The sequence below is a fragment of the Rutilus rutilus genome (assembly GCF_951802725.1).
Source record: "Rutilus rutilus genome assembly, chromosome: 22".
Taxonomy (NCBI): domain Eukaryota; kingdom Metazoa; phylum Chordata; class Actinopteri; order Cypriniformes; family Leuciscidae; genus Rutilus; species Rutilus rutilus.
Window position 1 is genome coordinate 21,141,036 of NC_140227.1, and position 14,307 is coordinate 21,155,342.

At 39.6% G+C, this 14,307-nt stretch overlaps 1 protein-coding gene across 2 annotated transcripts in view; it reads right to left on the bottom strand.

Annotated features, from left to right (window-relative positions):
- Positions 1 to 4,291: 4,291 nt before the first annotated feature.
- The window catches only part of skib (v-ski avian sarcoma viral oncogene homolog b), a 31,093-nt gene continuing 21,077 nt past the window's right edge, over positions 4,292 to 14,307 (bottom strand). The window contains exons 2-7 of one of the 2 annotated variants that reach the window (XM_084395459.1): positions 8,552 to 8,665; positions 7,980 to 8,083; positions 7,558 to 7,838; positions 7,073 to 7,344; positions 6,455 to 6,685; positions 4,292 to 6,233 (exon numbers count right to left, since the gene is read on the bottom strand). In XM_084395459.1, coding sequence (XP_084251585.1) covers positions 6,012 to 6,233; positions 6,455 to 6,685; positions 7,073 to 7,344; positions 7,558 to 7,838; positions 7,980 to 8,083; positions 8,552 to 8,665 — 1,224 coding nt within the window. In that variant the 3' untranslated portion in view covers positions 4,292 to 6,011. The remainder of the gene's footprint in view (positions 6,234 to 6,454; positions 6,686 to 7,072; positions 7,345 to 7,557; positions 7,839 to 7,979; positions 8,084 to 8,551; positions 8,666 to 14,307) is intronic. The other variant, XM_084395460.1, reaches the window with a different exon arrangement.

Consider the following 14,307-nt stretch of genomic DNA (forward strand, 5'->3'; position numbering starts at 1 on the left):
TGAAGTGAAACAGACAGATGGGTCAATGGCATTTAAAGGACTAAGAAGGTGAGTAGTATACAGGTAGGTAGTTGGGTAGGTGCACTCTCATGTAGAGGCTAATGAGAGTGGAGAACAGGCGAGTAGAACTGTGTGCATTTATAGGACTCCTAATTGTGATGTGACAGGTTAAAACTCTGGTGATTGTGAACGAGTGGGTGGAGCTGGTGCTGAGGGAATACTGGCTGAATCCGTGACAGTACCCCACCTCCACAGGCAGCTCCAGATGACCAGGCGTGGCGATGAAGATGACATCTGCCCCGGGAACTCGGAACTTGGTAAGGAGAGTGGGATCCAGAATGTCACTGTGTGAGATCCATGATCTTTCCTCTGGGTTGGTATTCTCTCAGTCCACCAAGTATTCAATGTGATTACCTCATTGGCCAGGAGTCTAAGATAGAATGGACGGTGTAGATCTAATTGTTATCCGCTTCTACTGGAGGAGGAGGTATGTCAGCAGCAACCCGTCCTGTGGAGGAAAGGAGAAGAGAGTCATGGTGAGGTTTGAGCAGAGAGACATGAAAGGTGGGTAAAATTTTATATGGTGGATAAAATTGTCACATCGTTTATTTGCCGTTGGATGGTGAATGGGCCTATGAATCAGGGACTCAGTTTGCAACAGGGCAGTCTGAGCTGAGTCCATGAGATGTGCAGGATGGATGGAACGTAAGTGTGTCCCTCAGGACCTCCCAGCGTAGCAGGTTCATCTCCTTTGGCTGCTGCTGCTGCTGAGGGTTCAAACAACGTGCATTCTGTAGATATTCCAGGTTACAGTGATTTGTGATTAGCAAAAAGATGTGTTTTGCTCCCTCCAGCCAATGTCTCCATTCGTCAAAGGGTAGCTTGATAGGGAGGAGCTCACGATTACCAATGTTGTAGTCCTGGGCTGATTCCCCCTGCCGCTGAGATAGCACTGCCTTCACACCACTGGTTGATGCGTCTACTTACATAAATAGGATAGGTTTGGATTGGGGTGTTTAAGGATGGGAGCAGTGCAAAAGGCTTCTCTCAGTTGTTGGAAAGCTTCCGTGGCAGCTGGACTCCAGGACAGAGACTTGGGCTGGTTACGAAGTAATGAGGTTATGGGAGAGTCTGAAGTTGACAATAAATTTATGGTAGAAATTGCCAAAGCCTATAAATAGTTGTAGTTCTTTGATTGAAGAGGGTTGTGGCCAGTCTTGTATTGTACTATTGTACTTTTCCCTGGTCCATCTAAATGCCGCATCCGTCGATGATGTAACCCAGAAAGTGGACAGATGGGGGACAAAACTCGCACTTCTCCAGCTTCAGGTAGAGTTGAAAATGTCTGAGACACTGATGGACCTGCACAACATGGTGGCGATGTTCAGCCAGGTTCCAGGAATAAATAAGGATATCAACGATGTAGATGACAAATCTCTGGTGCATGAACACCGGAACACCTCATCCATGAAGCCTTAGAACTCAGAAGGTGAGTTTGCCAGCCCGCACGGTATAACCCGGTTCTCATAGTGCCCTGATGGTATGATGAAAGCAGTTTTCCACTCTTCACCATTCCGTATTCGGATGAGATTGTAGGAGCTGAGCAGGTCCATTTTGGAGAAGATGTGAGTGCCTCTCAGATGTTCCAGGGCTGCTGGGACCAGGGCAAAAGGATAACGACAATGGTTTGATCACTGAGAACCCTTTAGTTGATGCACGGCCACAATCCGCCGTTCTTCTTTGCCACGAAGAAGAAGCTTAAAGCAGCAGGTGATGTAGACGGTTGAATGAACCCTTGCTTGAGTGCCTCCACGATGTACTCATCCATCGCCTTCTGCTCCAGGATCGACAGAGGATAGATCACCTTTGGGCAATGTGACACCAGGTACCAGCTTGGTAGCACAGTCCCATGGCTGATGAGGTGGAAGTTTTGTCTGAACACATCCTGGAATGCCTGATATTCCTCTGGAATGCTCACATTAGACTGCACTTCAGGACTTTCAATTGTGGTGGAATTGAGGTTGACTGATATCTTTGGATGTTGAGATGAAGGTTTCTTCAGTGGATGTTGGAGACAATTAATGAAGTAGTACTCACTCCACTTGGTAATTTCTCCATTTGACCAGGAAACTCCAGATGAATGTATCTGTAGACAGGGGCGTCCCAGGATGATGTCCGCAGTTGAGCCTTCCAGCACCAGAAGCGAGATTTCCTCTATGCAGGATTTCAATACCAAGCGTGATTATGGGTGTGCAATGAGTAATTATTCCTCGACCCAGCGGCTTATGCAGAATTGAGTGGATGCCTAGGGTTTGTGAACAGAGAAGTTTCTTGAGAAGGTACAGGGTGTTTGAGAAGTTCCCTGAAGATGAAGTTCCTGAGTTGATGAGAGCTTGAACTGCATTAGAACATCGATGGGTAGTCACTGATACTGTGGTGCATTTTAAGTGGATGTTAGCAAGGGAATTTGAACAGCACTCACTGCTGGGTGAACTGGACAGTCAGGGATGAGGTGACCATTAGATCCGCAGTAGAGGCATAAATTATGGATTTGGCGTTGACACTAAGTTTGGGATAGATGAAATGAGTCTACCTGCATAGGCTCACTAGGAGGTGCTGTTGTAGTAGCTGATGGAATTAAGGGTGAGGATTGCAGCAGTAATGTTTCTAGCTGGCAAGCTGAGATGCATTGGGCTACATGAATGGATTGTTTTATCAGATTTTAACCCCATATAATCATCATAAACTGCCATCTGAATTCCCATATCTGGAGAAAGACCCTATCTTTAGGCGGCCTCAATTCAGGCAACTTTGTTCAACTCGCTTGCATAGGTAGGAGTGATATAATATAGGTGATCTTGGCTTTGTCGGTTAGAAAACGGGGAGCTTGCATCTCGAATTGCAGTGAACATTGCAACAGGAATCCACTGCAATCTTCCGCCGCTCTAGAGAAGAGCGCTGGTTGGGTCATGGGACTGGCTGATGTGACTGACAAAGAAGTGGTGATTGGAGGAAGTAGTGACTGTCAGAGAGTTTGTACCGGTTCAGCAAACAGATCAGGAGCTCCTGGTTCCATTAAGATTTACTTTTTAAAGATAAACTAGAATCTGTTAAACTCTGTGCATTTGTAAGACTCCTAATTGTGATGTGACAGGTGTGGCAGGTTAAAACTCTGATGATTATGAACGAGTGGGTGGAGCTGAAGGACCTGGTGCTGATGGCACCCCCTGCTGGCTGAATCCGTGACATATACATATATATAAACTGTAAAATAAAATTATAGAAATACAAATTATAAAAATAATAGATTTTTTTGTGCTGTCAAATCGATTAATCGTATCTTACATAAAATATTTTGTTCACAAAAATGTTTTGCGATCAATCGATTTGACAGCACTAACTTATGAAGTAGGGTTAACTGTTCTTATAAAAATACATATTAAAAATATATTTGATCTTTTCTCATATACTATGGTTAACTGTTTATATGGTTAATATGAAAATGATGTTTATATCGTTTTTAATCTTATAATTTGTAACCAGTGTTAACTGATAAGAGTAAAAAAAAAAAATTCTGTCTTATGAACCAGGGTATGAACTGTTCTTTATATATATAGGCTATATATATATATATATATATATATATATATATATATATATATATGAAGAGTTCAGATGCAAAAGCCTCTAAGTGCCATCTGAAATTTTCTTCTAGAATGATCATTTTTATAAAGCTTATATATTCAAGTTCAGTAATTTCACTTAAATGACAATTAATAGGTAATTTTCATTGCCATTTAAGTGAAATTACTGAACTTAAATATATGAGCTTGATATAAATGATCATTCTAGAAGAAAATTTCAGATGGCACTTAAGATGCTTTTGCATCTGAACTCTTCATATACACACCAGGGTTAACTGTTCTTATAAAAAAATACATATTAAAAATATTTTATCTTTTCTTACTATGGTTAACTTCATATTAAAATAATTTATATGTATAATTTGGTAATATTATCACTCGTAACCACTGTTAACTGTTCTTATAAAAACATAAAAAAATGTTTTTTAAATCTTATCTTATGAATTAGGGCTAACTGCTCTTAAAAAATAATTTATACTTTGATCTTATCTTATGAACCAGGGTAAAATCTTCAAAAATTTTCCTGACAAAAAAAAAAATTTTTTTTTAAATGCCTCAAATCTATCAAATCTGGGCTCTATAGTTGCTTTAAATTGATATAATCCTAATTACTGAATGTAGCAAAGAATATCAGAAAACACGAGACAAATGGTTGATTCTGTTTAATGATGTTATTATTCGTGGGGGAACATTAAAACAAGTAAAAAAAAAATGACCCACATCAAAACCAAAACTATGACAAGACCCTGCACACAATGCATATCTCAAGTGTGACGCATTAAAAACATCAAGAGGTTAAAAACTGACATAGGCAAGCATACGGATCTCGTTATATAGAAGGGGAAGTAAAAATGTACCCAGAATAAATAGAGCGATGGAGAGGTTAGAATATGTATTACTGCAGGTTTATTCAAGACAGGGGTAATGGAGATAAAAGATTTTTTTATAAATTCAGCAAATACTCTTTACAGTTCATCAGTCACATTTCTGATTTATCAACCAGAATTCTCAGAATGTGAAACTTTGCTTTGGTAATTATATAAAGTGATTTCCAAAGGGACTGAAATTATTCAGAAATATAATGATCTAAGATTTTTGTTAATATTATTACATAAGGATTTTATACAGTAAATGCCCTCTAGTTGAAAATATGATAGGAGAAATTTACTTTCGTGTTACATTATTTCATACATACAGTCTATTGGTTTGGAGCAAAAGCATTTAAAGTGAAGTGTAAAGCAAGCTATCATATTTACATAGTTTTTTTATGTTTAAGTGGTATTCACATCTGTAACAAATGTATGAAAACTTTTTTATTCAATACTTGATGTCTGAGATCTGAAAAAACAGAGGGCTTCAAATAGACAATACAACTATCTTTTCTTAAAAGTGCAATTCTTTTTTTGGTAGAAAGTAAAAAAATATATATCCTTGTTTTCTATATAAGTAGAAATGTTATTTTCATTAACAGCATTATTATTTATTAATTTTTACCTTAAACCAGTGACTAAAAACGGATATTTGTCACGTGAGTATAATTCTGATTCTGAACAAAAAACATTCATTTCACCATCAAACGGAGCATGGAGTGATCAATGTCGTGCCCTCGTCTGGACTGTTAAAAATAGCGAAAACTGGTAATTAAAGTATAATACTTGATATTGAAGTTTAGGACAGATGGTAGGATTCAGCCCATATTGATCATTACCAATACTATAGGGTTTTAAGTACATGGTAATTAAAAATACAAAGATAAAAAGCTCATCTGAATGTAGGTTTATAATAAAGCTTTGCTGCACCATAGCACTGTCGCTCATGCAAACTATTTCGATACAACAGCGAAAAAAAGGTGAAACAAAAGCGAGCAAAACCTTGCAATGACAACACCTGTGTAGCAAGTATAATTCTGGCTTGTAACACTTTCTAGTTTACAGAGTATCAGCGGCACTAACAGGTTGTTCACCTGCTACTGTCAATGTAATGTGAATAGAAAACACATTTGTTTCCCAAATATTTTTCAAGTATCTTTGCAAAAAATTTAAATAGCTTATAACAAAATAAATTCCTTAGATTAGCTTAAAGAAGCTAACCGAAGGCGAGTCAGTTACACGCGATGCCACCGTCTCCGAACGTCCTCCCATCGAGGAGCGACCAAACTTCTTTCCAGTTACTTGAGTTCATGATTTATGGTTACAGTTTCCATTGGTTTTGGTAAACGCACACTGTAATATGATTGTTAATCATGACCATTTTCCTGTGATCCAGAACTTTTTTTCATGAATACGTTAGCTTTAGAGGCGTCCTCTACTCGTCCTCAAATCAAAGTCTTCATCCTCAGCCATACGTCGAACACATTACTCTAAATGTTTAAGATACATCTTCAGCTCTCATTTCTTTCTTCTCTCCCTCAGTCGGCTGTGTGTTTGCGATGGCGTGTCCCTCCGTCTCTGCTTTGTGGCCCAGCTGTTCCTGAAGCTCTTTGACGACCCTCTCCAGGTTCTGCCGGGCGTCCCGCTCCTTCAGCAGGTCCTCTCTTAACTGCTCACGGTCCACTTCTGCTTGCTGGAGCTTCATCTGCAGATCTTCAATCTGATGGAGAGAAAAAGAGATGTTGGAAGTCATTTTCCAGAGCAAATTTTGTGCACCTGTCATTATACTTTATTATTCACAGTGGCGTCCAAAAGTGTGAAAATGCTTCCGTTTGAACTCACCCTGCTCTCTAAACATCAAAAGCAACCACCGTGTAAAAACACACAGTGTAAATGTATCTTCTGTGCTAAAATATACCAACAGGAAGTTCCGAATCTCACCTGTGAGGAATACTTGGCCCTCAAACGTCCTGCCTCGCAGCCCTTATCGCACACCCGGAGCTGTCTCTCTCTGTCCAGCTCCCTCTTCAGCCTGCCGCAGGACTCGTTGGCGTCTCGCACCTTCTTCTCACACTCCACACGGAGGCGCTCAATCTCCTTCCTCAGGTTCCGCTTGGCCTCGATGGCTTCCCTCAGCCTGCCCTTCTTAGTCACCCTGACAAACTCCAGCTCCTGTGAACGACAGGCAATATTGTTGAAGAATAGCACACACGTTTTCGCTATACAAATTTGCTTATTGACCTGTAAATAGTGCAGAGCAGTATTATTGTAGTATTTATGAACTATTTTATAGTATTTTAATTAAAAAAAAAAAAAGTTTGTTTGTTTTTCATCTAATATTTATATTTTATTTCATTGTAGCATTATTTAAATTACCAAGAACTATTTTCAATAGTTTTAGTTGACAACTACACTGTGATTGTTCTAAATTCAGAATATTCAAAACTATACTAAAAATATAATTTTTAGTTTTAGTATTTAAACATTTGAATTGAATATTTTGTCCTTTATTTAATGTCGTTAAATGTCTAATGTTTGGTTTGAAAAAACAGTAAGTACCTGCTGAAGGCTGCGTTTGGCTTGCAGAGCGGCGGCTAGCTTGTCCTCTTGCTTCACTCTCATGCGGATGATCTCCTGGAGGAACTTCTCTCTGGCCTCCTTAGAGCTCAGGTCACTGCAGAGCGTCTGCTTGAGGACTTCCAGCTCAGAGCAAGGGCTCGCCCCTAGTCTCACCCTCCCATCATGCACCTCTGCAGTACTGGGAGCGCTGAGGTTCATTGCTCCAATGCCATTTGTAAATGGAGGGGACATCAATGAACAGGAGACAGTACCTGGAATGACAGAATAATACAGCAGTGAAATAAAAGTGCAATATTTATTTCATTCTCAATCTAAATGGTGTTGCCAGATTTTGCAAAAATACTCTCTTTTGAGCTTTAATCAGTTTACATGTATCATATTAGTGTACTATCTACCAAACATGGATGTATCAATTGTTTTCACAAAATGTATTTAACTGATAATCCTCTTTTTCCACATCCTACCTTCACCACAGTGGTCAACCTCGATTTCTGCGTCTGAGTCCTCGTTCTCCAGAGGTCGCTGTCTGACTGCTGGAGTGGGCAGAGAGGCTTTGGTCACCGGCTGTGATTGTCTCTCTGCAGATGGCCACCTCTTTTTTGGCCTGGAGCTCTCTGTCTTGCTTGTGAAGTGGGTCTCGGTGGGGTGAGAGAAACAGTGCGGTGGCTGCTCATTATTTTTAAATGTGGCAATGGGCAGCGATACATTTGGAACTGCCAGGCTGTCTTGTCCTTTAGCAAGTGGTCTGAATATCACAGGAAAAGGAGACATTAATTAATTGTCTCAATCAAAGCAATGTATTGATGCATTGGAGATGATGAATTAACTACTTATGGCTATATTAATGCTATCATGGTATAATCACAGAATGTTTACATGTGCGCACCTCTCATACTTGTGGCTAGGTGTCTCTCGCTCAGCAGAGGGAACTCTGGGAGACCAGGGCCTGAAGGCTGAAGGTCTCTGCTTGAACTGGAGCTGCTTAAGATCCTAAACAGAGAAAAATAAGACCGTTTAATTAGGGACGCAAGAAGTATCATATTATCAGCTATTGACCAATATAGACGATTCATCAGTATTTATTTAATTGTTTCGTTTTTTCTGCGCATTTGTTTTTCATTTGTTTAGACAAAATAGTAAAGAATTTTAATATTAGCATCCCTAACTTCACTATCTATGATGCCTAGATAAAATAGCCAAAATAATAAATGCTGATAATTTCGAAGAGTAACTTTTCATTTAATTCATAATCCAGAGGTCTATGCAGCAATGAGTTGGTTCAACTATGCTCAGACTCAGAGTGTGAAAATTGACCAAACAAACCAACTAAAATAAAATAAATATATGAAACTGATTGTTTTATAACAGCTTTGAAACCACAAAATATGAATCACGACATATATCTATCTTTATGCGGATAATGTTTTTCATAAAGGAAACAAGCCAATGCAAATCTACCTTATTAGCAGATGCAGCCAGAGACTGTAGCCAATCAGCTTGCTTCTCTTTATCCATTGATGGGGATCTTGAGCGTTCATGTTTGGACTTTTTGGAGGGAATGGGACTGTACGCCTGTAACAAAAAAAACACACACACTCTATGAGATGATAAAAAGCAAGACTCCAGCGCTGAGGTAGAGCTTTGACCATGTAGGTGTCAAACCGACTTACAGCTCACAGCAAATATCTGAGAGAAATCAGGGTAAATTTAGCATCAGTACAAATAAAAACCAAACACTACAGGCATTCATACAACTAAAAAGGCTTCCTGAAAAAAGAGAGTATGACCTCCCCTTTGCCCTCAGGTTTCAGCATGTCAGATCCAGGATGGGTTTACCTTTGCCGTGCCAACGACCTGCCCAAACCTGTGTCTTTCTGACTCAAGTTTAGGAATTTAAAACACCCCCGTAACCTGAGCATCCTGACAACCAGAGTCAGTGTGAAAGGTAGCAGAAGATAAAGTCATGAAGAGGTGCTGATAGAAAAATGGTTCACAATGAGTAAGAAGCAGGGTGCTTTTGGCTGAAAAACACCACCTGGGTTGGAATTATGACTGGATAAACGAGGTCAGGGACTAAAGAGTCGTTGACTATAATGGGACACAAGGGGGAGATGCAGCGCTGGATTTGTCTCATCATAGGGTGCTGACAGGAATCTTGTAGTAAAAAAAAAAAAAAGGAATCTTGTAGTTCTATTATAATCACTGTGTATTCACACGCTCACTGTGCCGATCTTAAGTGCCGAACTATAATAACAAACCTGTTATCAAAAGGCGTGGGAGCACGCGTTATGTGACCATGGCTGTTTGGAGGGTTCTTTCAATGCGGATCTGACTCATGCTAATACACACTTTCCTCAACGTCCAGCTTCAGCGATGACTTTACGGTCGGTAACGTGTACCTTGGAGCCGAGAAACACACACACGCAAGGGATACACCAAGCACACACGTATTTTCTGAGAGCGCAGAGTTGAATAGCGGGGACCAATTGGTGATCAAGGACTCTTCAGGATGAGTGTAGCGGCTTTGAGAGCAGTCTCTTACCGATTCAGTAGCCTACACTTTCTGAAATATTTAAATAGACATAGAACGATAGAGGACGTATAATCTTCTAATATAGAATTAGTATAAAATATATACCCTTTACGAGTGTAAAGAATATTATTTTCTCCACTTATAACATCTACCACGGCATAGTAGCCTGGCCTACCACCACATCTCCCTTTGAAATCCACCTGACAGGGCTTGGCTTTGACCGATTAAAATGGTTTTAAATGGGACAAAAATTGCTACAATATTTTAAATAGCAACAGCAAAAGGGGGAAATAAATTCACAAAACACTCGAACTTGCTAATTAGCAATTTAAAAAAGAAATTACTGTCAGTAAATTGTTTAAAGCCGTCGCAACTGACTTCTACCGAACGGCAAATCGTTTTTCAGTTGTGTCTGATTTGATTCGAATTGAAACATGACCTGGTATTTAAAGGGATAGTTCACCCAAAAAAGAAAATTCTGTTATTAATTACTCACCCTTATGTTCCAAATCCATAAGACTTTCATTCATCTTCGGAACACAAATTAAGATCTTTTTGATGAAATCTGAGAGCTTTCTGTCCCTCCATTGACAGCTAAGCAACTACCACTTTGATGCTTTAAAAAGTTAATAAAGAGATCGCAAAACTAATCCATATGAATTGAGCAGTTTAGTCCAAATTTTCTGAACAGACTCGATCGCTTTATATGATAAACTTTTAATTTAGGCTTTTATTCACATATTATAATCACTGATCAGCGAACATAAACACAATCTCAGCCAAACCTGCTTGATGCATGAGAAAAAAAACTAATTGGTTCTTGCGAAGATCAAACGTGCTGCGTAACACACAAGAATGAACCTCATTGGTTCTCGCACATCAAGCAAACGTGCTTAAACTTCCGTTTACCACAAGTGATGTGTGAGTTAATGAATGTTTACATGTGAATAAAAGCCGAAATTCTGCAAAGTGGTAGTTGCATAAGCTGTCTATGGACCGACAGAAAGCTCTCAGACTTCATCAAAAAGATCTAAAGTGGAACGACATGAGGGTAATTAATGACAGAATGTTCATTTTTGGGTGAACTATCCCTTTTCAATTAAAGACACATTTATATCAGTTTTTCTGTGATGAAAGGTATTCTAATTATATAAAAAAAAAAAAAAAAAAAAGATTGGTCATTTTTGAGCATATAATCCAATTATAATGTTGAATATTTTGGAAACTTTTGCAAGTAAATTGTGGTGGGTGACATGCTGAAAATAACCATAATCAAACAATAATTAACAGTTCCTCCCTCCTTCCTAAGTCTGGAGACCTGCCTGCCTTGCGCAAAGGAAAGCACTGTTTTTTTTTCCCTTCAAAAAATGCGGATGGGTAAAGTCAAAACATGACTCAAGCGTTGAACAACCACTGCAGACCCAACAAAGAGCGTCTGTCTGTGTTTGTTCCTTCCCTGAGGTCTGGAGTTCCAGGAAGACCAGGGCGTCCCAGACATAATAGTCTTTGACTGTGCACCCTCCCAGACACCACAAGGGAGCCGCTGATGCAACGTCCGCTGATCTGAAATGCAGGGCAGCCGTGACATGGCCCTCACTCACCACCACATCAAAAGCGTGGCCTCGTGACACACATGCAGGGCAGACGGTCTCAAACAGCTTGGCAAAACCACACAAACACATAATGGAGATTGTGTTTGTGTGGCTGCAGATTAGGACATGTACAACATCTGGACTCAAACCAACAGTCTAATAAACCTTAAAAGAAGCCATCTGGATTTATTATAAAATTTTGAAGAATTCTAAATTCTAAAAAGAATTACACTACAGCGTGAACACAGATAAAATATTTATGTAACGTCAAATGTAACATACTGTATATTCTTGTTGAGCAAATTAAAAAAGCGCTAACACAGGCTCCATTACTGATGGAGCACATGAGTGAGTGATTGAAAGAGTGAGTGAGTGAGGGCCACATTTCCTCTCTGTAGTTTGCTTTGGCTGATGGCCCTGTGGGAACTCGGAGCGTCTGGTTCCTGAATGTGAGTGGGCGGGTTCGAGGAGCAGGACCACAGAGGAAACACAAAGCAGCAGGAATGTATACTTGAAGGCCAAGTACGGCTTACTCTTAAAGTGGCCATTCAATCCTATGCCCTTTCAACTGCCTATTGTGTGGGATTTCTTTGAAGGCATGTTATAAAGGAGCGCTTTACGGCAAACATACATGGACGAAACGTGCATATCTGCGTCAACATAACCGTTGGTATTCCAGGAATCAATTCATTAATCAAATTCATTATTCTTGTTATGGCGGATAAACAATAAATGGCAGATATTAAAATCATACACTACTTTGTCTAAATACATTTAAAAATAAGACTAAAAACAGGTTTGGTTCTTGGAAGCAAAAGGGGTGGGCTGGCAGATATCCTGGGTGGGCATAAAACTCAATGAAATAAAGTAATGACAAAATTTTTATTTTTGGGTGAACTATCCCTTTCATTATCCAACATCAATACAGATAAATGTAAAAAATATATATCTGTCAGTAGCTGATATGGTACCAATATATCATGCACCCCTAGTTTTTTTTTTTTTTTTTCAATGTGTGGAAAAAATGAGAAATTACTGGGCTGATACTGATTTTAAAAGGGTTTGAAAAATTACATTTTTGCAAATGGTCCAAGATGCGCAAACGTCCCAAGCAAATATATTTAGTATAACAGTTTGGAATGCATTGCTCCATCCAAGAGCCATGGGTGCATGTTGTCATAAAACGGATTGGATAACATCTGACCACGTTTGCTTCTGATTTCGGAATGACTAATGAAGCAAATATTACTCCACTTGCATTCGTCGTGTCACACCATCCAGCTTGTTCGGGGAGAAGGTGCATGGTCTAAGTCTCTGTTGCCATTACTTGGAACTGGAAGCCAAACAAGTGGAGTTGCATTCGTCGTGAAACAAAAATAGGTCTGCTCTATTGAACTTGCTCGAGCAACTATAACATCCTCACAATAATGTGCCATGCTGCCTGAAAGAACTGTAGCGGTGGTGGTGCACAGCAACCAGGCACAACAAGTTTCCTATTACAGCTTTTCTTTCCCCCCACGGAAATCCTGCATGTAATCCCCAGATCTGTGTGTGCTTCACCGTGCTCTGCCAAAGTCAAGGGCAAAACTGGTGAAGCGCACTTGGGTGGGAGCTTTATTGAGACGTGCTGGAGACCGGTGCCCTAATTAGAGGGGGCTTCTTGAAGACTGTATAGGATAAAAGTGTACATAAGAGTATGTGAGAGAGAAAGAAGGTGGCAATGCCAGCTGTCCTAACGCAAGTGAGAGTGCTTTGGAGGGTCTCGCAATTTATATTAAGCTCAGTTGTCACCAGGTGTCAGCTGGCAGATCGGTGCCATTTGAAAATGTCCCCAGCTCTTCCGCTTTCAAGTGACAGGAAAAACCATGCCATCACGTTTCCCTTCAAGTCCATTCTTTTTCAGAAGCCTTTCCAGAAGTTAGATACAGAGCCTTAGGGAAAACCAATCTTGATTGGATTGTGTTAATAGCCTTTAAACTGGAGTCTTGCTGCTGTCTGAGCAGAAGAGGGAACAGACTTTTGAGGCAGAGGCGGGGTGTAACGCGTAATCCTGCTCTGAGAGCGATGGAGGAATCCATCTGCTTCAATATGGTGTATTCCAGCAGGCACATAAGGGTATAGTCTCATCGGACTCTTAAGTCCTCCAATAAGTAGTCCACCTCCAGACTGCAAATAAAATGCATTCACAAAACTCATACATACAATTCTACCCAAATTTCTCTTGATATATTCATAAAACGGATTGCATTTATGTACTTAAATGGATTAAACTGCATGCTGTGGAGAGTAATGCTTACACTGAGGTAGAGACAAAACACCCCACAAGGCACACACACATTCACACAATGTCTTTCTGCTTCTCTTCACATTTAGAACACTATAATGCAGGAAACATGCAAACCAGGAAGCCTAAGGGGGGATGATGGGAAAAAGAAAAACGTCAGTAAATAAACGTCTGTAGAAACTCTAGACACTCGTCACCACTAAAGATTATTACTCAGTGCTGCTAATCTGTCAATCAGTACGTTTTCAGTTTGTTTGTGGGATTGACAAACCATTTAAAACCAGGGATTTTGTACATTTAATTATGGAAATAAACAGAAATGTTTGGATTTAAAAAAATGTTATGTATTTTTTCCAGAAAATAAGTCGCACCTGACCTCAAGTTGCAAGTTGCAACATGTCAAAATCGCATCGTTGAGAGAAAAACAAACAACCAGATAAGTGCAAAAATCATACTCTCTCATTTGGCACAAATGCAAATGTGTGCACTTTTCGTATATTTTGCATGCTTGACGTTAATTGCATTATATCAAGTCCCTTTGGAATATTTTGCAGCATGTTTCAGATGATAAAAAAAAGTCACTTATAGTCCGGAAAATACAGCAAACAAGAAATAGTACAGAATACAATATAGAATACAAAAATATCATATTGATCATCTGACTGCTTTGTACAGATTTTTCAGAGTGCTGGTCGTGCCTAAATTTTAATCTGTGTGCTTTAGTTCTAATGCTATTGCGCAGGAGGTTAAGTGCAGAAAGACAATTAGGCTATAGTCTCACTGAATCACCTCTTTGCCACACCAA